General features: G+C 36.9%; 2 protein-coding genes across 2 annotated transcripts; both read left to right on the top strand.

The window, feature by feature from the left end:
- Positions 1 to 140: 140 nt before the first annotated feature.
- Positions 141 to 10124, top strand: LOC114519587 (C-type mannose receptor 2-like). The gene is made up of 12 exons (XM_028539741.1): positions 141 to 218; positions 1929 to 2354; positions 2649 to 2699; positions 3554 to 3976; positions 4271 to 4321; positions 5174 to 5599; positions 5895 to 5945; positions 6799 to 7224; positions 7520 to 7570; positions 8425 to 8850; positions 9146 to 9196; positions 10048 to 10124. The coding sequence occupies exons 1-12, from the start codon at positions 155 to 157 to the stop codon at positions 10122 to 10124; spliced, it is 2523 nt and encodes an 840-aa protein (XP_028395542.1). The 5' UTR covers positions 141 to 154.
- Positions 10125 to 10135: 11 nt separating this feature from the next.
- LOC114519622 (macrophage mannose receptor 1-like) lies at positions 10136 to 25616 on the top strand. Its single transcript, XM_028539787.1, has 24 exons — positions 10136 to 10472; positions 10767 to 10817; positions 11671 to 12093; positions 12387 to 12437; positions 13291 to 13374; positions 13473 to 13715; positions 14011 to 14061; positions 15111 to 15335; positions 15631 to 15681; positions 16533 to 16958; positions 17254 to 17304; positions 18211 to 18261; positions 18738 to 18922; positions 19905 to 20127; positions 20532 to 20957; positions 21462 to 21610; positions 22024 to 22158; positions 22516 to 22651; positions 22785 to 22820; positions 22911 to 23011; positions 23319 to 23377; positions 23784 to 23932; positions 24245 to 24271; positions 24442 to 25616. Exons 1-24 carry the CDS (start codon positions 10136 to 10138, stop codon positions 24570 to 24572), a joined length of 3801 nt encoding a protein of 1266 aa, XP_028395588.1. The 3' UTR covers positions 24573 to 25616.
- The last annotated feature ends 37 nt before the right edge of the window (positions 25617 to 25653 follow it).

Consider the following 25653-nt stretch of genomic DNA (forward strand, 5'->3'; position numbering starts at 1 on the left):
GACGAGTTTCCCGCGTCTCTAATTCGGCTATTAAATAATTACCAATACGTGGATTTTGCTCGAGACAACATCTCATATTTCACTTGATCGTCGTCGTACGATCAAGGAGCACGACAAGTTCTCGACAAAACTATAACTGGAGCGCTCAAGATCAATGGCGAAACTTAAATCTTGGTTTAGGTTATGTCCACTGACACTACTCGCAACCTGTGTGTGTGGTAAGTTGCATTGGATGAGGTTGATATTCACTGATTTTTAATCGTATAGTAAACTTGGGATCCAAGAATAGTGCAAAGTTTTCATGCCCTGTACCTGTAGTACCTAAGCAACCAGACGTTTTCCCAACATGAATATTTTGACTTATGCTAGTAAAAATATAATGAAATAGGTTAAACATTAATCAAAAGGAAATTACTCAAAGTACTCAAGTTACGTTGGTCGCGGATATTGTCACTATAAAATTATATTTTTAGTTGCTCATGTAAACTGGGCGTAAACCGGATTTTATGAGGTTATTCAATAACCAAAGTTAATAGCGAGGAAACCACGCGTGATCCGGAAGTTAGGTGTTCCTGTCGAGGATGGCGTGCTCGCTCGCTTTGCGGTCATTAGTTGCTCGGCACGCAAACTGTGACAAGCTTAACAAAAAGTTTAAATACCCACCGTCCCACCCTGTTCAAGATAGGTAAGCAGCATTAGTTACCACCAATTACATTGGTGTGATGGGTGCAAGCTATCCGAGTGTGGTTGGCAGTTCAAAATACCATTGGCATGGATCTTTCCTCAATCCAAGTACCAGTGCTAGTTCCCAGGCCACCTGCGACCTTGCCTCGTTCCCGGGCCACCTCGGACTACAGCTTGCACCTAACCTTCCAAATTGGTAAGTAAGAAGTGGGGACTAGGGTTAACCTAGATATTAACTCAGTTTAAATCCCTTTGAAACAAAACCCAAACCGCGGAATTCCTCAATATTTTGGTGAACTTAGCGAAAGGGATTTAGAGCATTAATAAATAAAGCAAGTTAAACTGATTTAAAAACTTTAAATTACTGATCATATACAAAACGGTAATATACGCATAAATCAAACTACCCCCCGTAAAGTTTACACTATGACTGACTGACTGACAGACTGAATGTATGACCCGTCTGAATTTTCGCCACTCATCACAATACAGCAAAGTTAAAAAGAAAAGTTTCGACTTATTTTAAAGTCATTTTCAGACACAATGAAATGCTGCAAGCGGAATATTGCGAAACTTTCCGAAAGCGTGAAAATTTTAAACGTTTGATTTTTTTCACGTCTACCGAAATACAGTCTTCAAAATGAAAACGTGTTGTAACGTGTTCCGACAGACAAGCACTTAAAAACCGGAAAAAACAGCGCATGTATTATAAAAACTTTCTCGTTTGACTTTTCAACGGCTTTTTCCAATCACGTACAACCCTGTGAACGAGGTAGTCGCCTCAACGAATGTACATTAGGGAAATTATAAATACGCAACTGTTAGAAAATATTAAACAAAAAATGCGAATTTTTCCCGACCCTCCTAGCTGGCTCGCACCTTTTTGAGAGCACGCTTGGGGATACCGTGCTTGGACATGAGCACTAGGGTTTGATTTTTATTTTTTCAAATTTGATTTAGTTTTTTAATCAATTAAAATTTTGTGTTTTAGATGTCACAATACGATAAAATATTCCACCAGCCTGCCGAATTACATACCATAATACGATATAAAAAAGATATAAATGCTTCATTCAGTTAAGGATATTCACCGGTCAAGTTGAGTTACATTGTGAAGATCAAAATATATTCCCTAGATTCCGTGAATCCAGGCTGTGTTCACGCATTTTTGACAGTCCTATCTGTTTGTCTTTGATGATTTTTGACTCCCATTGTCTCATCATTTCCTTATCTGAATTTTTTAGTGATCACGAGTAAGGGGTGCCCTAAAAATTGGAAGGAACATGGCAATTCATGCTATCTTTTTGTAAATCCTACTTTAAAAATTCGGTTAATGAGCTGGCAGGATTCCAAAGCTAACTGTTTAGGTTATGGAGCTGACCTAGTTTCTATTCATGATTCATCGGAAGTTAATTTTATTAATCAAGAAACAAGTAAACTAAGCACCTTCTGGTTCTGGATTGGGTTATATCGTAACAAAACGACGAATGATGCAAAGGTTGGCTGGATCTGGAGTGATGGAAGTAATTTAACAAATCCTCAGTGGGCGCGTGGCGAACCGAATAATTATCGGGGTAATGAAAAGTGTGGAGAAATTCATACAAAAAGGAAGCTTTGGAATGACAATGATTGTTCTAAACAGTTCGCGTCAATATGCAAAAGAAAAAAAGGTAATTTTTCACATACTTTCAATCTTCCTCTTATTTCTTGTGGTTGTCTCACCGCATGATTTGTTTGCCGATTGAAGGTCCTAGTCGAACGGTTTTAGATATAAACAAGCAATCAAATGTTTATTAGAGAGGATATCTGGCAAATATATCCTTCCCCCTCCTCTCGCCGGCAAATTTGGATTGTACAACGTACAATAGTTTAGATGAAAGGAAAAAGATGATCAGTAATGCGGTCTTTTATTGCTCGTATTTCTTGGACGGAAATACTCTGACTTCAATTATGTTCCTTTGTAGGTCTTCTTGATCTAACCACCCCTACTGCTGGAACTCTTCCTCCCACAAAATGTACGGTATGATCGGCACATGTACTGATGTACACATATCTAAAACTTTGACACTTTCTACACAACATACAGATTTTATTGCGATTAAATTACAGTTGCATTATATCACAAAGCTCTCTCACATTTACCTCTTTTAGACATTGAGGGATACTCACAGGCGTAGCAAGTCAGCCAGTCTGACAATGCACGGACTGAGACAAAAAACCTGATGACTATGCATGTACTTTAACACCCAGAAAGAAAAAGATTTATGTTTTAAATTAATTCAGTAATGACCAACGTTATAGGTACCTTCTGTCAAATTACAGGATCTACCCAGCATGCAAATTTCTCTTTTGACTTTTCAACGGCTTTTTCCAATCACGTACAACTCTGTGAACGAGGTAGTCACCTACACGAATGTACATTATGGAAATTATAAATACGCAACTGTTAGAAAATATTAAACAAAAAATGCGAATTTTTCCCGACCCTCTTAGCTGGCTCGCATCTTTTTGAGAGCACGCTTGGGGATACCGTGCTTGGACATGAGCACTAGGGTTTCATTTTTATTTTTTCAAATTTGATTTAGTTTTTTAATCAATTAAAATTTTGTGTTTTAGATGTCACAATACGATAAAATATTCCACCAGCCTGCCGAATTACATACTATAATACGATATAAAAAAGATAAAAATGCTTCATTCAGTTAAGGATATTCACCGGTCAAGTCGAGTTACATTGTGAAGATCAAAATATATTCCTTAGATTCCGTGAATCCAATCTGTGTTCACGCATTTTTGACAGTCCTATCTGTTTGTCTTTGATGATTTTTGACTCCCATTGTCTCATCATTTCCTTATCTGAATTTTTTAGTGATTTCGAGTAAGGGGTGCCCTAAAAATTGGAAGGAACATGGCAATTCATGCTATCTTTTTGTAAATCCTACTTTAAAAATTCGGTTGAACTGGGAGGATTCCAAAGCTAACTGTTTAGGTTATGGAGCTGACCTAGTTTCTATTCATGATTCATCGGAAGTTAATTTTATTAATCAAGAAACAAGTAAACTAAGCACCTTCTGGTTCTGGATTGGGTTATATCGTAACAAAACGACGAATGATGCAAAGGTTGGCTGGATCTGGAGTGATGGAAGTAATTTAACAAATCCTCGGTGGGCGCGTGGCGAACCGAATAATTATCGGGGTAATGAAAAGTGTGGAGAAATTCATACAAAAAGGAAGCTTTGGAATGACAATGATTGTTCTAAACAGTTCGCGTCAATATGCAAAAGAAAAAAAGGTAATTTTTCACATACTTTCAATCTTCCCTCTTATTTCTTGTGGTTGTCTCACCGCATGATTTGTTTGCCGATGAAGGTCCTAGTCGAACGGTTTTAGATAGAAACAAGCAATCAAATGTTTATTAGAGAGGATATCTGGCAAATATATCCTTCCCCCTCCTCTCGCCGGCAAATTTGGATTGTACAACGTACAATAGTTTAGATGAAAGGAAAAAGATGATCAGTAATGCGGTCTTTTATTGCTCGTATTTCTTGGACGGAAATACTTTGACTTCAATTATGTTCCTTTGTAGGTCTTCCTGATCTAACCACCCCTACTGCTGGAACTCTTCCTCCCACAAAATGTACGGTATGATCGGCACATGTACTGATGTACACATATCTAAAACTTTGACACTTTCTACACAACATACAGATTTTATTGCGATTAAATTACAGTTTGCATTATAACAAAGCTCTCTCACATTTACCTCTTTTAGACATTGAGGGATACTCAGAGGCGTAGCAAGTCAGCCAGTCTGACAATGCACGGACTGAGACAAAAAACCTGATGACTATGCATGTACTTTAACACCCAGAAAGAAAAAGATTTATGTTTTAAATTAATTCAGTAATGACCAACGTTATAGGTACCTTCTGTCAAATTACAGGAGCTACCCAGCATGCAAATTTCTCTTTTGACTTTTCAACGGCTTTTTCCAATCACGTACAACTCTGTGAACGAGGTAGTCACCTACACGAATGTACATTATGGAAATTATAAATACGCAACTGTTAGAAAATATTAAACAAAAAATGCGAATTTTTCCCGACCCTCTTAGCTGGCTCGCACCTTTTTGAGAGCACGCTTGGGGATACCGTGCTTGGACATGAGCACTAGGGTTTGATTTTTATTTTTTCAAATTTGATTTAGTTTTTTAATCAATTAAAATTTTGTGTTTTAGATGTCACAATACGATAAAATATTCCACCAGCCTGCCGAATTACATACTATAATACGATATAAAAAAGATATAAATGCTTCATTCAGTTAAGGATATTCACCGGTCAAGTCGAGTTACATTGTGAAGATCAAAATATATTCCTAGATTCCGTGAATCCAGGCTGTGTTCACGCATTTTTGACAGTCCTGTCTGTTTGTCTTTCATGATTTTTGACTCCCATTGTCTCATCATTTCCTTATCTGAATTTTTTAGTGATCACGAGTAAGGGGTGCCCTAAAAATTGGAAGGAACATGGCAATTCATGCTATCTTTTTGTAAATCCTACTTTAAAAATTCGGTTAATGAGCTGGCAGGATTCCAAAGCTAACTGTTTAGGTTATGGAGCTGACCTAGTTTCTATTCATGATTCATCGGAAGTTAATTTTATTAATCAAGAAACAAGTAAACTAAGCACCTTCTGGTTCTGGATTGGGTTATATCGTAACAAAACGACGAATGATGCAAAGGTTGGCTGGATCTGGAGTGATGGAAGTAATTTAACAAATCCTCAGTGGGCGCGTGGCGAACCGAATAATTATCGGGGTAATGAAAAGTGTGGAGAAATTCATACAAAAAGGAAGCTTTGGAATGACAATGATTGTTCTAAACAGTTCGCGTCAATATGCAAAAGAAAAAAAGGTAATTTTTCACATACTTTCAATCTTCCCTCTTATTTCTTGTGGTTGTCTCACCGCATGATTTGTTTGCCGATTGAAGGTCCTAGTCGAACGGTTTTAGATATAAACAAGCAATCAAATGTTTATTAGAGAGGATATCTGGCAAATATATCCTTCCCCCTCCTCTCGCCGGCAAATTTGGATTGTACAACGTACAATAGTTTAGATGAAAGGAAAAAGATGATCAGTAATGCGGTCTTTTATTGCTCGTATTTCTTGGACGGAAATACTTTGACTTCAATTATGTTCCTTTGTAGGTCTTCCTGATCTAACCACCCCTACTGCTGGAACTCTTCCTCCCACAAAATGTACGGTATGATCGGCACATGTACTGATGTACACATATCTAAAACTTTGACACTTTCTACACAACATACAGATTTTATTGCGATTAAATTACAGTTGCATTATATCACAAAGCTCTCTCACATTTACCTCTTTTAGACATTGAGGGATACTCAGAGGCGTAGCAAGTCAGCCAGTCTGACAATGCACGGACTGAGACAAAAAACCTGATGACTATGCATGTACTTTAACACCCAGAAAGAAAAAGACTTATGTTTTAAATTAATTCAGTAATGACCAACGTTATAGGTACCTTCTGTCAAATTACAGGAGCTACCCAGCATGCAAATTTCTCTTTTGACTTTTCAACGGCTTTTTCCAATCACGTACAACTCTGTGAACGAGGTAGTCACCTACACGAATGTACATTATGGAAATTATAAATACGCAACTGTTAGAAAATATTAAACAAAAAATGCGAATTTTTCCCGACCCTCTTAGCTGGCTCGCACCTTTTTGAGAGCACGCTTGGGGATACCGTGCTTGGACATGAGCACTAGGGTTTGATTTTTATTTTTTCAAATTTGATTTAGTTTTTTAATCAATTAAAATTTTGTGTTTTAGATGTCACAATACGATAAAATATTCCACCAGCCTGCCGAATTACATACTATAATACGATATAAAAAAGATATAAATGCTTCATTCAGTTAAGGATATTCACCGGTCAAGTCGAGTTACATTGTGAAGATCAAAATATATTCCTAGATTCCGTGAATCCAGGCTGTGTTCACGCATTTTTGACAGTCCTGTCTGTTTGTCTTTCATGATTTTTGACTCCCATTGTCTCATCATTTCCTTATCTGAATTTTTTAGTGATCACGAGTAAGGGGTGCCCTAAAAATTGGAAGGAACATGGCAATTCATGCTATCTTTTTGTAAATCCTACTTTAAAAATTCGGTTAATGAGCTGGCAGGATTCCAAAGCTAACTGTTTAGGTTATGGAGCTGACCTAGTTTCTATTCATGATTCATCGGAAGTTAATTTTATTAATCAAGAAACAAGTAAACTAAGCACCTTCTGGTTCTGGATTGGGTTATATCGTAACAAAACGACGAATGATGCAAAGGTTGGCTGGATCTGGAGTGATGGAAGTAATTTAACAAATCCTCAGTGGGCGCGTGGCGAACCGAATAATTATCGGGGTAATGAAAAGTGTGGAGAAATTCATACAAAAAGGAAGCTTTGGAATGACAATGATTGTTCTAAACAGTTCGCGTCAATATGCAAAAGAAAAAAAGGTAATTTTTCACATACTTTCAATCTTCCCTCTTATTTCTTGTGGTTGTCTCACCGCATGATTTGTTTGCCGATTGAAGGTCCTAGTCGAACGGTTTTAGATATAAACAAGCAATCAAATGTTTATTAGAGAGGATATCTGGCAAATATATCCTTCCCCCTCCTCTCGCCGGCAAATTTGGATTGTACAACGTACAATAGTTTAGATGAAAGGAAAAAGATGATCAGTAATGCGGTCTTTTATTGCTCGTATTTCTTGGACGGAAATACTTTGACTTCAATTATGTTCCTTTGTAGGTCTTCCTGATCTAACCACCCCTACTGCTGGAACTCTTCCTCCCACAAAATGTACGGTATGATCGGCACATGTACTGATGTACACATATCTAAAACTTTGACACTTTCTACACAACATACAGATTTTATTGCGATTAAATTACAGTTGCATTATATAACAAAGCTCTCTCACATTTACCTCTTTTAGACATTGAGGGATACTCAGAGGCGTAGCAAATCAGCCAGTCTGACAATGCACGGACTGAGACAAAAAACCTGATGACTATGCATGTACTTTAACACCCAGAAAGAAAAAGATTTATGTTTTAAATTAATTCAGTAATGACCAACGTTATAGGTACCTTCTGTCAAATTACAGGAGCTACCCAGCATTCAAATTTCTCTTTTGACTTTTCAACGGCTTTTTCCAATCACGTACAACTCTGTGAACGAGGTAGTCACCTACACGAATGTACATTATGGAAATTATAAATACGCAACTGTTAGAAAATATTAAACAAAAAATGCGAATTTTTCCCGACCCTCTTAGCTGGCTCTCACCTTTTTGAGAGCACGCTTGGGGATACCGTGCTTGGACATGAGCACTAGGTTTTGATTTTTATTTTTTCAAATTTGATTTAGTTTTTTAATCAATTAAAATTTTGTGTTTTAGATGTCACAATACGATAAAATATTCCACCAGCCTGCCGAATTACATACTATAATACGATATAAAAAAGATATAAATGCTTCATTCAGTTAAGGATATTCACCGGTCAAGTCGAGTTACATTGTGAAGATCAAAATATATTCCCTAGATTCCGTGAATCCAGGCTGTGTTCACGCATTTTTGACAGTCCTGTCTGTTTGTCTTTCATGATTTTTGACTCCCATTGTCTCATCATTTCCTTATCTGAATTTTTTAGTGATCACGAGTAAGGGGTGCCCTAAAAATTGGAAGGAACATGGCAATTCATGCTATCTTTTTGTAAATCCTACTTTAAAAATTCGGTTAATGAGCTGGCAGGATTCCAAAGCTAACTGTTTAGGTTATGGAGCTGACCTAGTTTCTATTCATGATTCATCGGAAGTTAATTTTATTAATCAAGAAACAAGTAAACTAAGCACCTTCTGGTTCTGGATTGGGTTATATCGTAACAAAACGACGAATGATGCAAAGGTTGGCTGGATCTGGAGTGATGGAAGTAATTTAACAAATCCTCAGTGGGCGCGTGGCGAACCGAATAATTATCGGGGTAATGAAAAGTGTGGAGAAATTCATACAAAAAGGAAGCTTTGGAATGACAATGATTGTTCTAAACAGTTCGCGTCAATATGCAAAAGAAAAAAAGGTAATTTTTCACATACTTTCAATCTTCCCTCTTATTTCTTGTGGTTGTCTCACCGCATGATTTGTTTGCCGATTGAAGGTCCTAGTCGAACGGTTTTAGATATAAACAAGCAATCAAATGTTTATTAGAGAGGATATCTGGCAAATATATCCTTCCCCCTCCTCTCGCCGGCAAATTTGGATTGTACAACGTACAATAGTTTAGATGAAAGGAAAAAGATGATCAGTAATGCGGTCTTTTATTGCTCGTATTTCTTGGACGGAAATACTTTGACTTCAATTATGTTCCTTTGTAGGTCTTCCTGATCTAACCACCCCTACTGCTGGAACTCTTCCTCCCACAAAATGTACGGTATGATCGGCACATGTACTGATGTACACATATCTAAAACTTTGACACTTTCTACACAACATACAGATTTTATTGCGATTAAATTACAGTTGCATTATATCACAAAGCTCTCTCACATTTACCTCTTTTAGACATTGAGGGATACTCAGAGGCGTAGCAAGTCAGCCAGTCTGACAATGCACGGACTGAGACAAAAAACCTGATGACTATGCATGTACTTTAACACCCAGAAAGAAAAAGATTTATGTTTTAAATTAATTCAGTAATGACCAACGTTATAGGTACCTTCTGTCAAATTACAGGAGCTACCCAGCATGCAAATTTCTCTTTTGACTTTTCAACGGCTTTTTCCAATCACGTACAACTCTGTGAACGAGGTAGTCACCTACACGAATGTACATTATGGAAATTATAAATACGCAACTGTTAGAAAATATTAAACAAAAATGCGAATTTTTCCCGACCCTCTTAGCTGGCTCTCACCTTTTTGAGAGCACGCTTGGGGATACCGTGCTTGGACATGAGCACTAGGGTTTGATTTTTATTTTTTCAAATTTGATTTAGTTTTTTAATCAATTAAAATTTTGTGTTTTAGATGTCACAATACGATAAAATATTCCACCAGCCTGCCGAATTACATACTATAATACGATATAAAAAAGATATAAATGCTTCATTCAGTTAAGGATATTCACCGGTCAAGTCGAGTTACATTGTGAAGATCAAAATATATTCCTAGATTCCGTGAATCAAGGCTGTGTTCACGCATTTTTGACAGTCCTATCTGTTTGTCTTTGATGATTTTTGACTCCCATTGTCTCATCATTTCCTTATCTGAATTTTTAGTGATCACGAGTAAGGGGTGCCCTAAAAATTGGAAGGAACATGGCAATTCATGCTATCTTTTTGTAAATCCTACTTAAAAATTCGGTTAATGAGCTGGCAGGATTCCAAAGCTAACTGTTTAGGTTATGGAGCTGACCTAGTTTCTATTCATGATTCATCGGAAGTTAATTTTATTAATCAAGAAACAAGTAAACTAAGCACCTTCTGGTTCTGGATTGGGTTATATCGTAACAAAACGACGAATGATGCAAAGGTTGGCTGGATCTGGAGTGATGGAAGTAATTTAACAAATCCTCAGTGGGCGCGTGGCGAACCGAATAATTATCGGGGTAATGAAAAGTGTGGAGAAATTCATACAAAAAGGAAGCTTTGGAATGACAATGATTGTTCTAAACAGTTCGCGTCAATATGCAAAAGAAAAAAAGGTAATTTTTCACATACTTTCAATCTTCCCTCTTATTTCTTGTGGTTGTCTCACCGCATGATTTGTTTGCCGATTGAAGGTCCTAGTCGAACGGTTTTAGATAAAACAAGCAATCAAATGTTTATTAGAGAGGATATCTGGCAAATATATCCTTCCCCCTCCTCTCGCCGGCAAATTTGGATTGTACAACGTACAATAGTTTAGATGAAAGGAAAAAGATGATCAGTAATGCGGTCTTTTATTGCTCGTATTTCTTGGACGGAAATACTTTGACTTCAATTATGTTCCTTTGTAGGTCTTCCTGATCTAACCACCCCTACTGCTGGAACTCTTCCTCCCACAAAATGTACGGTATGATCGGCACATGTACTGATGTACACATATCTAAAACTTTGACACTTTCTACACAACATACAGATTTTATTGCGATTAAATTACAGTTGCATTATATCACAAAGCTCTCTCACATTTACCTCTTTTAGACATTGAGGGATACTCAGAGGCGTAGCAAGTCAGCCAGTCTGACAATGCACGGACTGAGACAAAAAACCTGATGACTATGCATGTACTTTAACACCCAGAAAGAAAAAGATTTATGTTTTAAATTAATTCAGTAATGACCAACGTTATAGGTACCTTCTGTCAAATTACAGGAGCTACCCAGCATGCAAATTTCTCTTTTGACTTTTCAACGGCTTTTTCCAATCACGTACAACTCTGTGAACGAGGTAGTCACCTACACGAATGTACATTATGGAAATTATAAATACGCAACTGTTAGAAAATATTAAACAAAAAATGCGAATTTTTCCCGACCCTCTTAGCTGGCTCGCACCTTTTGAGAGCACGCTTGGGGATACCGTGCTTGGACATGAGCACTAGGGTTTGATTTTTATTTTTTCAAATTTGATTTAGTTTTTTAATCAATTAAAATTTTGTGTTTTAGATGTCACAATACGATAAAATATTCCACCAGCCTGCCGAATTACATACTATAATACGATATAAAAAAGATATAAATGCTTCATTCAGTTAAGGATATTCACCGGTCAAGTCGAGTTACATTGTGAAGATCGAAATATATTCCCTAGATTCCGTGAATCAAGGCTGTGTTCACGCATTTTTGACAGTCCTATCTGTTTGTCTTTGATGATTTTTGACTCCCATTGTCTCATCATTTCCTTATCTGAATTTTTTAGTGATCACGAGTAAGGGGTGCCCTAAAAATTGGAAGGAACATGGCAATTCATGCTATCTTTTTGTAAATCCTACTTTAAGAAATCGGTTGAACTGGGAGGATTCCAAAGCTAACTGTTTAGGTTATGGAGCTGACCTAGTTTCTATTCATGATTCATCGGAAGTTAATTTTATTAATCAAGAAACAAGTAAACTAAGCACCTTCTGGTTCTGGATTGGGTTATATCGTAACAAAACGACGAATGATGCAAAGGTTGGCTGGATCTGGAGTGATGGAAGTAATTTAACAAATCCTCAGTGGGCGCGTGGCGAACCGAATAATTATCGGGGTAATGAAAAGTGTGGAGAAATTCATACAAAAAGGAAGCTTTGGAATGACAATGATTGTTCTAAACAGTTCGCGTCAATATGCAAAAGAAAAAAAGGTAATTTTTCACATACTTTCAATCTTCCCTCTTATTTCTTGTGGTTGTCTCACCGCATGATTTGTTTGCCGATTGAAGGTCCTAGTCGAACGGTTTTAGAGATAAACAAGCAATCAAATGTTTATTAGAGAGGATATCTGGCAAATATATCCTTCCCCTCCTCTCGCCGGCAAATTTGGATTGTACAACGTACAATAGTTTAGATGAAAGGAAAAAGATGATCGTAATGCGGTCTTTTATTGCTCGTATTTCTTGGACGGAAATACTTTGACTTCAATTATGTTCCTTTGTAGGTCTTCCTGATCTAACCACCCCTACTGCTGGAACTCTTCCTCCCACAAAATGTACGGTATGATCGGCACATGTACTGATGTACACATATCTAAAACTTTGACACTTTCTACACAACATACAGATTTTATTGCGATTAAATTACAGTTGCATTATATCACAAAGCTCTCTCACATTTACCTCTTTTAGACATTGAGGGATACTCAGAGGCGTAGCAAGTCAGCCAGTCTGACAATGCACGGACTGAGACAAAAAACCTGATGACTATGCATGTACTTTAACACCCAGAAAGAAAAAGATTTATGTTTTAAATTAATTCAGTAATGACCAACGTTATAGGTACCTTCTGTCAAATTACAGGAGCTACCCAGCATGCAAATTTCTCTTTTGACTTTTCAACGGCTTTTTCCAATCACGTACAACTCTGTGAACGAGGTAGTCACCTACACGAATGTACATTATGGAAATTATAAATACGCAACTGTTAGAAAATATTAAACAAAAAATGCGAATTTTTCCCGACCCTCTTAGCTGGCTCGCACCTTTTTGAGAGCACGCTTGGGGATACCGTGCTTGGACATGAGCACTAGGGTTTGATTTTTATTTTTTCAAATTTGATTTAGTTTTTTAATCAATTAAAATTTTGTGTTTTAGATGTCACAATACGATAAAATATTCCACCAGCCTGCCGAATTACATACTATAATACGATATAAAAAAATATAAATGCTTCATTCAGTTAAGGATATTCACCTTTCAAGTCGAGTTACATTGTGAAGATCAAAATATATTCCCTAGATTCCGTGAATCCAGGCTGTGTTCACGCATTTTTGACAGTCCTGTCTGTTTGTCTTTCATGATTTTTGACTCCCATTGTCTCATCATTTCCTTATCTGAATTTTTTAGTGATCACGAGTAAGGGGTGCCCTAAAAATTGGAAGGAACATGGCAATTCATGCTATCTTTTTGTAAATCCTACTTTAAAATTCGGTTAATGAGCTGGCAGGATTCCAAAGCTAACTGTTTAGGTTATGGAGCTGACCTAGTTTCTATTCATGATTCATCGGAAGTTAATTTTATTAATCAAGAAACAAGTAAACTAAGCACCTTCTGGTTCTGGATTGGGTTATATCGTAAGAAAACGACGAATGATGCAAAGGTTGGCTGGATCTGGAGTGATGGAAGTAATTTAACAAATCCTCAGTGGGCGCGTGGCGAACCGAATAATTATCGGGGTAATGAAAAGTGTGGAGAAATTCATACAAAAAGGAAGCTTTGGAATGACAATGATTGTTCTAAACAGTTCGCGTCAATATGCAAAAGAAAAAAAGGTAATTTTTCACATACTTTCAATCTTCCCTCTTATTTCTTGTGGTTGTCTCACCGCATGATTTGTTTGCCGATTGAAGGTCCTAGTCGAACGGTTTTAGATATAAACAAGCAATCAAATGTTTATTAGAGAGGATATCTGGCAAATATATCCTTCCCCCTCCTCTCGCCGGCAAATTTGGATTGTACAACGTACAATAGTTTAGATGAAAGGAAAAAGATGATCAGTAATGCGGTCTTTTATTGCTCGTATTTCTTGGACGGAAATACTTTGACTTCAATTATGTTCCTTTGTAGGTCTTCCTGATCTAACCACCCCTACTGCTGGAACTCTTCCTCCCACAAAATGTACGGTATGATCGGCACATGTACTGATGTACACATATCTAAAACTTTGACACTTTCTACACAACATACAGATTTTATTGCGATTAAATTACAGTTGCATTATATCACAAAGCTCTCTCACATTTACCTCTTTTAGACATTGAGGGATACTCAGAGGCGTAGCAAGTCAGCCAGTCTGACAATGCACGGACTGAGACAAAAAACCTGATGACTATGCATGTACTTTAACACCCAGAAAGAAAAAGATTTATGTTTTAAATTAATTCAGTAATGACCAACGTTATAGGTACCTTCTGTCAAATTACAGGAGCTACCCAGCATGCAAATTTCTCTTTTGACTTTTCAACGGCTTTTTCCAATCACGTACAACTCTGTGAACGAGGTAGTCACCTACACGAATGTACATTATGGAAATTATAAATACGCAACTGTTAGAAAATATTAAACAAAAAATGCGAATTTTTCCCGACCCTCTTAGCTGGCTCGCACCTTTTTGAGAGCACGCTTGGGGATACCGTGCTTGGACATGAGCACTAGGGTTTCATTTTTATTTTTCAAATTTGATTTAGTTTTTTAATCAATTAAAATTTTGTGTTTTAGATGTCACAATACGATAAAATATTCCACCAGCCTGCCGAATTACATACTATATACGATATAAAAAGATATAAATGCTTCATTCAGTTAAGGATATTCACCGGTCAAGTCGAGTTACATTGTGAAGATCAAAATATATTCCTTAGATTCCGTGAATCCAGGCTGTGTTCACGCATTTTTGACAGTCCTATCTGTTTGTCTTTGATGATTTTTGACTCCCATTGTCTCATCATTTCCTTATCTGAATTTTTAGTGATCACGAGTAAGGGGTGCCCTAAAAATTGGAAGGAACATGGCAATTCATGCTATCTTTTTGTAAATCCTACTTTAAAAATTCGGTTAATGAGCTGGCAGGATTCCAAAGCTAACTGTTTAGGTTATGGAGCTGACCTAGTTTCTATTCATGATTCATCGGAAGTTAATTTTATTAATCAAGAAACAAGTAAACTAAGCACCTTCTGGTTCTGGATTGGGTTATATCGTAAAAACGACGAATGATGCAAAGGTTGGCTGGATCTGGAGTGATGGAAGTAATTTAACAAATCCTCAGTGGGCGCGTGGCGAACCGAATAATTATCGGGGTAATGAAAAGTGTGGAGAAATTCATACAAAAAGGAAGCTTTGGAATGACAATGATTGTTCTAAACAGTTCGCGTCAATATGCAAAAGAAAAAAAGGTAATTTTTCACATACTTTCAATCTTCCCTCTTATTTCTTGTGGTTGTCTCACCGCATGATTTGTTTGCCGATTGAAGGTCCTAGTCGAACGGTTTTAGATATAAACAAGCAATCAAATGTTTATTAGAGAGGATATCTGGCAAATATATCCTTCCCCCTCCTCTCGCCGGCAAATTTGGATTGTACAACGTACAATAGTTTAGATGAAAGGAAAAAGATGATCAGTAATGCGGTCTTTTATTGCTCGTATTTCTTGGACGGAAATACTTTGACTTCAATTATGTTCCTTTGTAGGTCTTCCTGATCTAACCACCCCTACTGCTGGAACTCTTCCTCCCACAAAATGTACGGTATGATCGGCACATGTACTGATGTACACATATCTAAAACTTTGACACTTTCTACACAACATACAGATTTTATTGCGATTAAATTACAGTTGCATTATATCACAAAGCTCTCTCACATTTACCTCTTTTAGACATTGAGGGATACTCAGAGGCGTAGCAAGTCAGCCAGTCTGACAATGCACGGACTGAGACAAAAAACCTGATGACTATGCATGTACTTTAACACCCAGAAAGAAAAAGATTTATGTTTTAAATTAATTCAGTAATGACCAACGTTATAGGTACCTTCTGTCAAATTACAGGAGCTACCCAGCATGCAAATTTCTCTTTTGACTTTTCAACGGCTTTTTCCAATCACGTACAACTCTGTGAACGAGGTAGTCACCTACACGAATGTACATTATGGAAATTATAAATACGCAACTGTTAGAAAATATTAAACAAAAAATGCGAATTTTTCCCGACCCTCTTAGCTGGCTCGCACCTTTTTGAGAGCACGCTTGGGGATACCGTGCTTGGACATGAGCACTAGGGTTTGATTTTTATTTTTCAAATTGATTTAGTTTTTTAATCAATTAAAATTTTGTGTTTTAGATGTCACAATACGATAAAATATTCCACCAGCCTGCCGAATTACATACTATAATACGATATAAAAAGATATAAATGCTTCATTCAGTTAAGGATATTCACCGTCAAGTCGAGTTACATTGTGAAGATCAAAATATATTCCCTAGATTCCGTGAATCCAGGCTGTGTTCACGCATTTTTGACAGTCCTGTCTGTTTGTCTTTTCATGATTTTTGACTCCCATTGTCTCATCATTTCCTTATCTGAATTTTTTAGTGATCACGAGTAAGGGGTGCCCTAAAAATTGGAAGGAACATGGCAATTCATGCTATCTTTTTGTAAATCCTACTTTAAAAATTCGGTTAATGAGCTGGCAGGATTCCAAAGCTAACTGTTTAGGTTATGGAGCTGACCTAGTTTCTATTCATGATTCATCGGAAGTTAATTTTATTAATCAAGAAACAAGTAAACTAAGCACCTTCTGGTTCTGGATTGGGTTATATCGTAAGAAAACGACGAATGATGCAAAGGTTGGCTGGATCTGGAGTGATGGAAGTAATTTAACAAATCCTCAGTGGGCGCGTGGCGAACCGAATAATTATCGGGGTAATGAAAAGTGTGGAGAAATTCATACAAAAAGGAAGCTTTGGAATGACAATGATTGTTCTAAACAGTTCGCGTCAATATGCAAAAAAAAAAAAGGTAATTTTTCACATACTTTCAATCTTCCCTCTTATTTCTTGTGGTTGTCTCACCGCATGATTTGTTTGCCGATTGAAGGTCCTAGTCGAACGGTTTTAGAGATAAACAAGCAATCAAATGTTTATTAGAGAGGATATCTGGCAAATATATCCTTCCCCCTCCTCTCGCCGGCAAATTTGGATTGTACAACGTACAATAGTTTAGATGAAAGGAAAAAGATGATCAGTAATGCGGTCTTTTATTGCTCGTATTTCTTGGACGGAAATACTTTGACTTCAATTATGTTCCTTTGTAGGTCTTCCTGATCTAACCACCCCTACTGCTGGAACTCTTCCTCCCACAAAATGTACGGTATGATCGGCACATGTACTGATGTACACATATCTAAAACTTTGACACTTTCTACACAACATACAGATTTTATTGCGATTAAATTACAGTTGCATTATATCACAAAGCTCTCTCACATTTACCTCTTTTAGACATTGAGGGATACTCAGAGGCGTAGCAAGTCAGCCAGTCTGACAATGCACGGACTGAGACAAAAAACCTGATGACTATGCATGTACTTTAACACCCAGAAAGAAAAAGATATATGTTTTAAATTCATGAATGACCAACGTTATAGGTACCTTCTGTCAAATTACAGCAGCTACCCAGTATGCAAATTTTTCTTTTTTCAACGGTTTTTTCCAATCACGTTGAACCCTGTGAACGAGGTTGTCACCTACACGAATATATATTAAGGAAATTATAAGTACGCAACAATTAGAAAATATTAAACAAAAATGCAAAATTTTCCCGACCCTCCTAGCTGGTTGGAGCCTTTTAGAGAGCACGCTTGGGGATATCGTGCTTGGACATGGGCACTAGGGTTTGATTTTTAATTTTTTCAAATTTGATTTAGTTTTTTAATCAGTTAAAATTTTGTGTTTTAGATGTCACAATATGATAAAATATTCCACCAGCCTGCCGAATTACATACTATTATACGATATAATAAAGATATAAATGCTTCATTCAGTTGAGGATATTCACCGGTCAAGTCGAGTTACATTGTGAAGATCAAAATATATTCCCTAGATTCCGTGAATCCAGTCTGTGTTCACGCATTTTTGACAGTCCTATCTGTTTGTCTTTGATGATTTTTGACTCCCATTGTCTCATCATTTCCTTATCTGTATTTTTTAGTGATCACGAGTAAGTACGAGTAGGACGGAAATACTTTGACTTCAATTATGTTCATTTGTAGGTCTTCCTGATCTAACCACCCCTACTGCTGGAAGTCTTCCTCCCACAAAATGTACGGTATGACCGGCACATGTACTGATGTACACATATCTAAAACTTTGACACTTTGTACTTAGCATACAGATTTTATTGCGATTAAATTACAGTTGCATTATATCACAAAGCTCTCTCACATTTACCTCTTTTAGACATTGAGGGATACTAAGAGGCGTAGCAAGTCAGCCAGTCTGACAATGCACGGACTAAGACGAAAAACCTGATGACTATGCATGTACTTTAACACCCAGAAAGAAAAAGATTTATGTTTTAAATTCATTAATGACCAATGTTATAGGTACCTTCTTTCAAATTACAGCAGCTATCCAGCATGCAAATTTGCAAATGAATAGAATCAGGTTTTTTACGCATTTGTAGATTTTGTTATTATATTTTTTCAAATTTTGATAATCGATCTTTTATTTGTCAAAAAAAAATTGTCTGCACGTTTAAAATGGTCTTTCCACTATTTGCGTTGTGATTTTTTTTCAGATTCGCCGCCAAAATGCGATCATGGATGGATTTCATATAACAGATCTTGCTATCGAATTTTTTCCAATCCAAGAAATTGGTTCGGAGCAAAAAGCGCTTGTCGAGATACAGGAGGGCACTTGGTTAGAATTGATGATGATAATGAGCAGAAATTTCTAGCTTATGAAGTTTTTCCGAGACGTGATGTACGTATTACTGCTTTACATATCCAGGGCCGCGAATATCCTTAAGTAGGGGGCTAATATTCATATTACGCCTTCTGCATTCAGTATTAGTTTCTTTTCAAATTAATTGTTTTTACGGTCTGTATTGAGACGAGTAAATAACATGATTCTGGTAGTCGTGTTTTCATCAAACAATAGCATTTGCTTTACCTTTACCTTTATACTAATACCTCTTACACTACCTAATTACAGGGTGTCTCAAAAAAACGCAACGACTTAGATATGCAAGAATATTAATATTGTTCGCGGGTTTGCACCGTAGCTCAGCTAAAATGACTTTTGGCATTTTAAATGAAGGATTAAGATTTTCAATTCCCAGAGGTGCTTATCTATTGCGCTTTAGAGCTGTATAATGTTCTTTCATATTTAAGTGTTGCGGTTTTTTTTGAGACACCCTGTATAAAGACTTAAGGGCTGTTTACATAAGCCCGGTTACCTGAGATTCAACGAAGCGTGAGAGGACTTTGAGGTATTGAAATAAGTCTTTATGGCACCAAACAAGCACATGCTATTGTTGTGGTGATTATACGACTGCCAGAATCATTTTATCTGCTCATTTCAATACCTCAAAATCATCTCAGGGTTGCATGAATGATGGAGTAGCTAAACGCTGTGATGCATAAACCCTTTTCTTTATTTTCTTGAGCCTTGAGAGAACTTATGCACTTTTCGGCTAATTTATTCAACATGGTAATCTTGCTATCATATGAATGTCGTCATTAATTTCTCCATTCCCTTCGCATCCTCGGCAAGGTGGCGTGTTGTACCTTGAAAAGGTCGCTTTGTAATACTTTTCTGAGCTAACAGCCACAACAGGCAGTTACCTCAGCCCGAAAATCCACACACGAAAGTAATTTTATTTTAACAAACAGTTGACAGCCTCGCGAGATCATTAGCTTAATAAACGACGATCGAAATTATGTCGTTGTTCATTTTTTTGTAGACCGCGTTTTGGCTTGGCTTGAACGATCTCGCCACTGCTGGACAATGGGTTTGGGAGTTTCGTTCTGGCGATTCTTTGGTTTTCAAAAATTGGCAGACGGGTGAACCAAATGGTTTAGGGAGGGAACGATGTGTGGAAATGTATGGATTTGCTCCAGTAGCTGGTCGTTGGAATGATGCTTACTGCAATGGACCCAAATCTTACATTTGTGAGAAGGAGGAAGGTATGGTATCAACAATTTATAAAGGGCTGTTTGTTAAAATGCAATTAAGGTTACTAAAATTTATACCCGCATGTAACCGGCACGAAAAACGTAAGATAGTAATTTGCTGTTACCATAGTTTACGGACTACGGAGCGGGCCAGGCTGCAAGCTGCCGCAGAAATATTTGAATCTAGAAAGTTTAACCAATTTTTTTCAAATTCTACAAAAATGCGGGCTTTCCCTGTAATGCTATTGTCTTTACAACCAAGCTTCGCTTTAATGCAATATATTCTCTAATTTCTCTTTGCACCAAAGTCAGGCTTGGTGGTAGAGAAAATAGCGTAAGGGAAAACTCGCAAATATCAGTGGTATATTTAGCTAAAATCATTCGCCAGTTAGCTAAAATCATTCGTTCCCCCTTAGGGCAAAATATATGTCCTGAAGGATGGATCCCGTACAATGATACATGTTACCAATTTAACATGCGACCCTCGCAAAAGATGACTTGGACAGAAGCTGAAGCAGCTTGTAATGCAATTGGAAATTTTGCATCGCTTGTTCAAATAAACAGTCAAAATGAACAAGATTTTGTTTCGAAACGAATTAAATCAATCTCTAACGAAGACGCCTGGATAGGTCTTAGTGATCTTGGCCATGAAAATGTGTTTCTTTGGACGGCCACAAACTCAGAATTGGAGAGCACAGGATATAAAATTTGGGCAAATGGCAATCCGACTGAAAATGCGGAGAATCGCGACTGCGTTATGATATTAGGTGCAAGAAATGACGGCGCATGGGCGGTTAAAAATTGTACGTTAAAAAGAAACTTTGTCTGTATGAGAAATAGAGGTAAGCATTTTTACGGTTCAACATATCCATAACCGAAAACTTTATATACTGTATAGGAATCGGTAATTGCATAGCAAATTTTACTGGCTTTGGTTCTCATGGTTGTCATGTCGCCAGTATATTGTAAAGTCGTTTACATGCACGTCTACCGAATACGTTTCAAATGCAATATATGTACATCTTGGGAAGGGCCCTTGGCCGGTTGTATCAAGTCCGTTTAGCTTAAACGGAAAGAAAGTCTTATTTCGTTTCATTCAACAAGAAAACTATTGAAAATAAGGTTTTTAACCTAAATACAAAGATACGTTTACAACTCAGTGCATTATATTCAAGTTAACTCATTCAAGAGAGACGTAAGAGTGTTATTTAATTTTGACTTACCGCCGTTACAGCTAAACAGGCTTGACAGACCGGCCCAGATCGATTAAATTACAAAACAGGTAACATATTTTACCATAGTGTCAATAGTCCAGCTATAATACACACCTGCGATTTTGATTCTAGATTTGACGTATTGTAATGGGCCACTTGGAATGGAAAATGGAAAGATATCCGATTCTCAAATTATAGCCAGCAGTTACTCTCCTGGAAATGAACCGGCCCGTGCTCGATTACGTCACAGTGGGGCGTGGTGTCCCGTGAAAGCAAGTCAAGTACGTAAATTACTTGTAGATGGTTAAGTAAACGAAATATTATGAACCATGTAAATCTGCAAATCTATAATTCCGGAGCAGTGCTCTTCCTTACACATTATTTTGCATTACATGGCTGTATATTGATGATTGGATATAAATAACGATAGTAAATACGACTGTATAGTTGTTCTCGTTTGATGAAAACAGCTGGATTGAACGATGACAATGTTGCACTGTATCTCGATAAGTACATACCTCATTTCTGTTTTAAACTATTGTGCAAAATTCCCAAATAGATAAAAAGTTACGTTTACTCTAGGTCTACCGCAGTCCCGCTGTGACAGCATACGATCATTACGATATGATCGTAAACGCATTTCATAATCAACGGACGACTTAACCAGTTTGATTCGATTTTTTTGGTATTCCAGAACGAATATCTTCAAGTTGAGTTTCCTTTCTTGGCTGACATCAGGATGATTGTCACCGAAGGAAACCTGTCAACTTACAAATTGAAAATTGGCAAAGATGGAAAAACATTCAAAGATTACAATGCAGCAAAACTGGTTTGTACTTTTTGTCAAGTATATATCCATTGTTGCATTGCAGTAATATATATATAGTAAACATATATAAATACTGGCTTCATATTTACAGGATATAATGATTATCGACTTTAACCTTGTTTTCTTTCACTGGCGCGAATTTGTTCGCGGGGGGCGACCGACACCTGGGTCGCGAGAAAGTATGATTATCGACAACCCCTTTGAGCGCTGATTGGCGAATATATATAAACGTTAGATCACCTGGTTGTTGTAAAATTTGCGGGACTATTTGCGTTTCCCTATTGTTTTCCATTGACTTAGGAACATTACGTTTACATTACGTTGTATCGTAATATTTCATCCAATTATTTTGTTTAGACTCTAATGCAAGACGAGACTTACAACTACACAAAATTTAATTCGTCGTTAATTGCTAAAGCTGTTCGAATTTTTCCATTGTCATGGAAGAATAATCCATGTTTCAGGGTGGAGTTTGTTGGTTGTCGAGCACCAGGTAAAGAGTTTGCTGACAAAAAATTCCGATTGCTGACAATACTGAATATGCAGAAACTGAAACTAACCGAAACTATTAACTATATACTGCATGCAATGTCTCAGTGGAATAAACTCTTTATTCAATTTTTCAGGAGCTGAAATTATTCCAACGACTCAACAAACTGCGCGTAAGTAAAAAGAGATGCACGAAATTTATTAATTACTTAAATTGGTTATTCAACTATATTTAAGTAAGTATATGCATTGTTTTATTTTAGAAAAAGTCTCTTTTCGCATCACGAGCATTGATTGGAATGACAGAATGAGTGATTCAAAATCTAAGGAATTTGCTGAAACAAGTAAAATGATTATAAAAGAGGTAGGGCCTGTAAATTAACTTGAGATAAAAAAGCTGTTGAATAGAGAACTGGGTTTCATTGCATTTTTATTGGCAATTTACATAATCCCTGTCACCCGAGATTTAACGAAGAGTGACAAGACTTTTAGGTAATGAAAAGGATAAACAACATAATCCTGACTATTTTCATCGCTTTAAAATTATTCCAGGCTTAGTTTAGCCTCTGACAACCGGGATTATATGAATTTCCCTAACGCCCTGTCCCATCTGTAACTCTGAAATAATAGTAACATGCATTTGTAAGACGTATTTTCAACTTTTCTTTTAGGTGGAAACTGTATACAGCAAAAGCGAATCATTTCGAAGTGCCAAAGTCCTTAAGTTGACGTATGTTGATTCCTCACCTCTTTTCGCCAAATTTTATTTCTGTTGCCACAGAGCACAATTTTATTGTACTAAACATATGTACAGTAATTTTCCTATTATGCATCGATCGGTTGTAAGGTTATTGGCAGATTATGCCAATCGGAATCGACGTGAATCGATTTGTCAAACTGTAAGAATATTCTTGACATCAAATAAGTGCATGAAGGCCCGGCTTCGCAGTATTAAGTCAGTTACGTGGTGTACTTACAAGCTAATTTACTCAACGTAGCCAACTTACTACATGGCCTTTGGGCGGAGACTGAGTTATATGCCCATGCACAGCGATCTCTTTAAGTCTTATTGATCGTTCTGAGCAAATATAATTCAGATCATTGTAACCTCGATAATCTTTGGTTTTCATTAACAGCAAAGGAAGCGTTGTTACCGTCATTGAATTGACATTTAATCCAGAATTTGACGATGATGACAACGGCACGTTAAACCTGAAAGCTGCTGTGGAAAGTGGTGAAGTTGGGTCACTTAAAGTGGATAAAGGATCGTATAAAAAGCTAGGAGGTAAGCATTAAGTATCAATTATACCAGATTTTTACTTCTTTTTATACGTTATTGTGAAGAATGTAAGGGGGATGTCCAGAAGTGTCACAAATGGTCTTTCAGTTTTAGATATTGGTGCTATTAAACTAAAAGTCTACGGATACAAATATAAATTTGTTCACATATATGCATTCCATTGCTCTTTACCCCTCAATAAAAGTGTTTATCATTGCAGTCGTGGTTTCCATGCAATTAGTACCCATGCATGAAGTGCAGTTGCGCCACATCAAACCTAAATAATATATAGTAATAATAGTTTTCTTATCTTCTTAGAAGAAAATATACAAGATAGCACAGGAGGTGAGGAGTATATACGCTTGATAGCAGTACACATTTACACTATGATATTGATAGTAATGCACTATAATACATACAGCCTTTTAAACTTCATCTGAGATTTGGATGTATAACATGTATATTCGTTCAATTTCTGGCAGGATGTGACAGAAATTCCTTCTTCCCTTCTTTAGACGACTCTGGCAGTCTTTCTCGTGGAGCAGTTGCTGGTATCGTTATTACTGTCCTAGTTTTGTTGGCACTTGCTGCTGGTGGTGCGTTCTTATTTTATCGTCGCCGACATCCGATTGATCCGGAGAATTAACATAAATTAATAAAAATAGCCGCGACAACGCGGATAGCTTGATTTAGCACAATTATAAATGATAAAACGATGTAGAGATATTTTCCCATGCACAATCAATGTGCACATGCAATTCGTCTGCGGTGACACTGAACAGCTTAAAGAAGGACTGGAAGTTTATGCTGCATGTTATTACTTCATCGAATAGAGTGTAAGAAATCGGCTCTTAGACATTTTCCGAAGTATTGAATAGCGGATTGAGGGAAAAAACAAATAGAAGAGTGATGTTATTAACCTAATATTATTTAATAGAATAAAATTTTTCGCTGTGTTCACATGCTTGCCGATGGGCTAAAAATAAAATAAAAACGTGTTTCGAGTGTGCACCACATGAAATAATATCAGAACCAACTATTTGTGGATTATAGCCCTTTATAGTTTATCGAGACTGGTACAAGAACCTGGGCAAAACTCTCAATTTATAGACTGCAAAAGTGAGTGACTGCATGGAATGACATTTATGAAAAGGTATGTCGTTTGCGAAACTGGCCGTTTTATTTCGTTTTGCATGTAAGTATTCCGAATACATGCATGGTTGTTTTTGTTTAATGTATTCCATTTCTCTAAATGCATCTAGTCTCTGAAGTGTGTGCTTTGGACAGGGAAATTGAAAGAGAAAGAAAAAGTTTCTGCAAGGTGCAAAATTGACGTCATCAACTCGTGTGGATGTATACCAGGCAAGAAATGCCAAGTATTTTATCCATGTGTTTGGCGGATACTGTGAGTTTCGTTTGAATATTTTGATTATCGATATACTTATTTTTTTAGGGGATGCAACATTACTTTACTATATATCAGGCAAGGAGAAGTAAGCATGCCCCTTTCAATCTTGTAATTTATTAGCGCACAATATTGACGGAGTTGTATCACTTGCATGCTCTCACCGGAATATATCTGACCTGGCGGCTGACTGGACCGGTTAGTATATATAACTGTGGCATAACAATAGCAATAATAGAGCTTTAGGAATTTGACGTGCCTTGGCCTGACTTCAACGTAATTTTTTTAAGCCATATATATATAAGAAGAAAGTTTAAAGAAA

Source organism: Dendronephthya gigantea, unplaced genomic scaffold (assembly GCF_004324835.1).
Source record: "Dendronephthya gigantea isolate DGI-Jeju-01 unplaced genomic scaffold, DenGig_1.0 000000F, whole genome shotgun sequence".
Lineage (NCBI taxonomy): Eukaryota > Metazoa > Cnidaria > Anthozoa > Malacalcyonacea > Nephtheidae > Dendronephthya > Dendronephthya gigantea.

Excerpts from the sequence above, each read along its gene's own strand:
- LOC114519587 (XM_028539741.1), top strand. The coding sequence starts at position 155 with ATGGCGAAACTTAAATCTTGGTTTAGGTTATGTCCACTGACACTACTC. Across the intron at positions 7,225-7,519 it reads AATATGCAAAAGAAAAAAAG|GTCTTCCTGATCTAACCACC; the intron begins GTAATTTTTCAC and ends GTTCCTTTGTAG. Across the intron at positions 9,197-10,047 it reads AACTCTTCCTCCCACAAAAT|TGATCACGAGTAAGGGGTGC; the intron begins GTACGGTATGAT and ends CTGAATTTTTAG.
- LOC114519622 (XM_028539787.1), top strand. The coding sequence starts at position 10,136 with ATGAGCTGGCAGGATTCCAAAGCTAACTGTTTAGGTTATGGAGCTGAC. Across the intron at positions 14,062-15,110 it reads AACTCTTCCTCCCACAAAAT|CACCTTCTGGTTCTGGATTG; the intron begins GTACGGTATGAT and ends AAGTAAACTAAG. Across the intron at positions 20,128-20,531 it reads CATTTGTGAGAAGGAGGAAG|GGCAAAATATATGTCCTGAA; the intron begins GTATGGTATCAA and ends GTTCCCCCTTAG.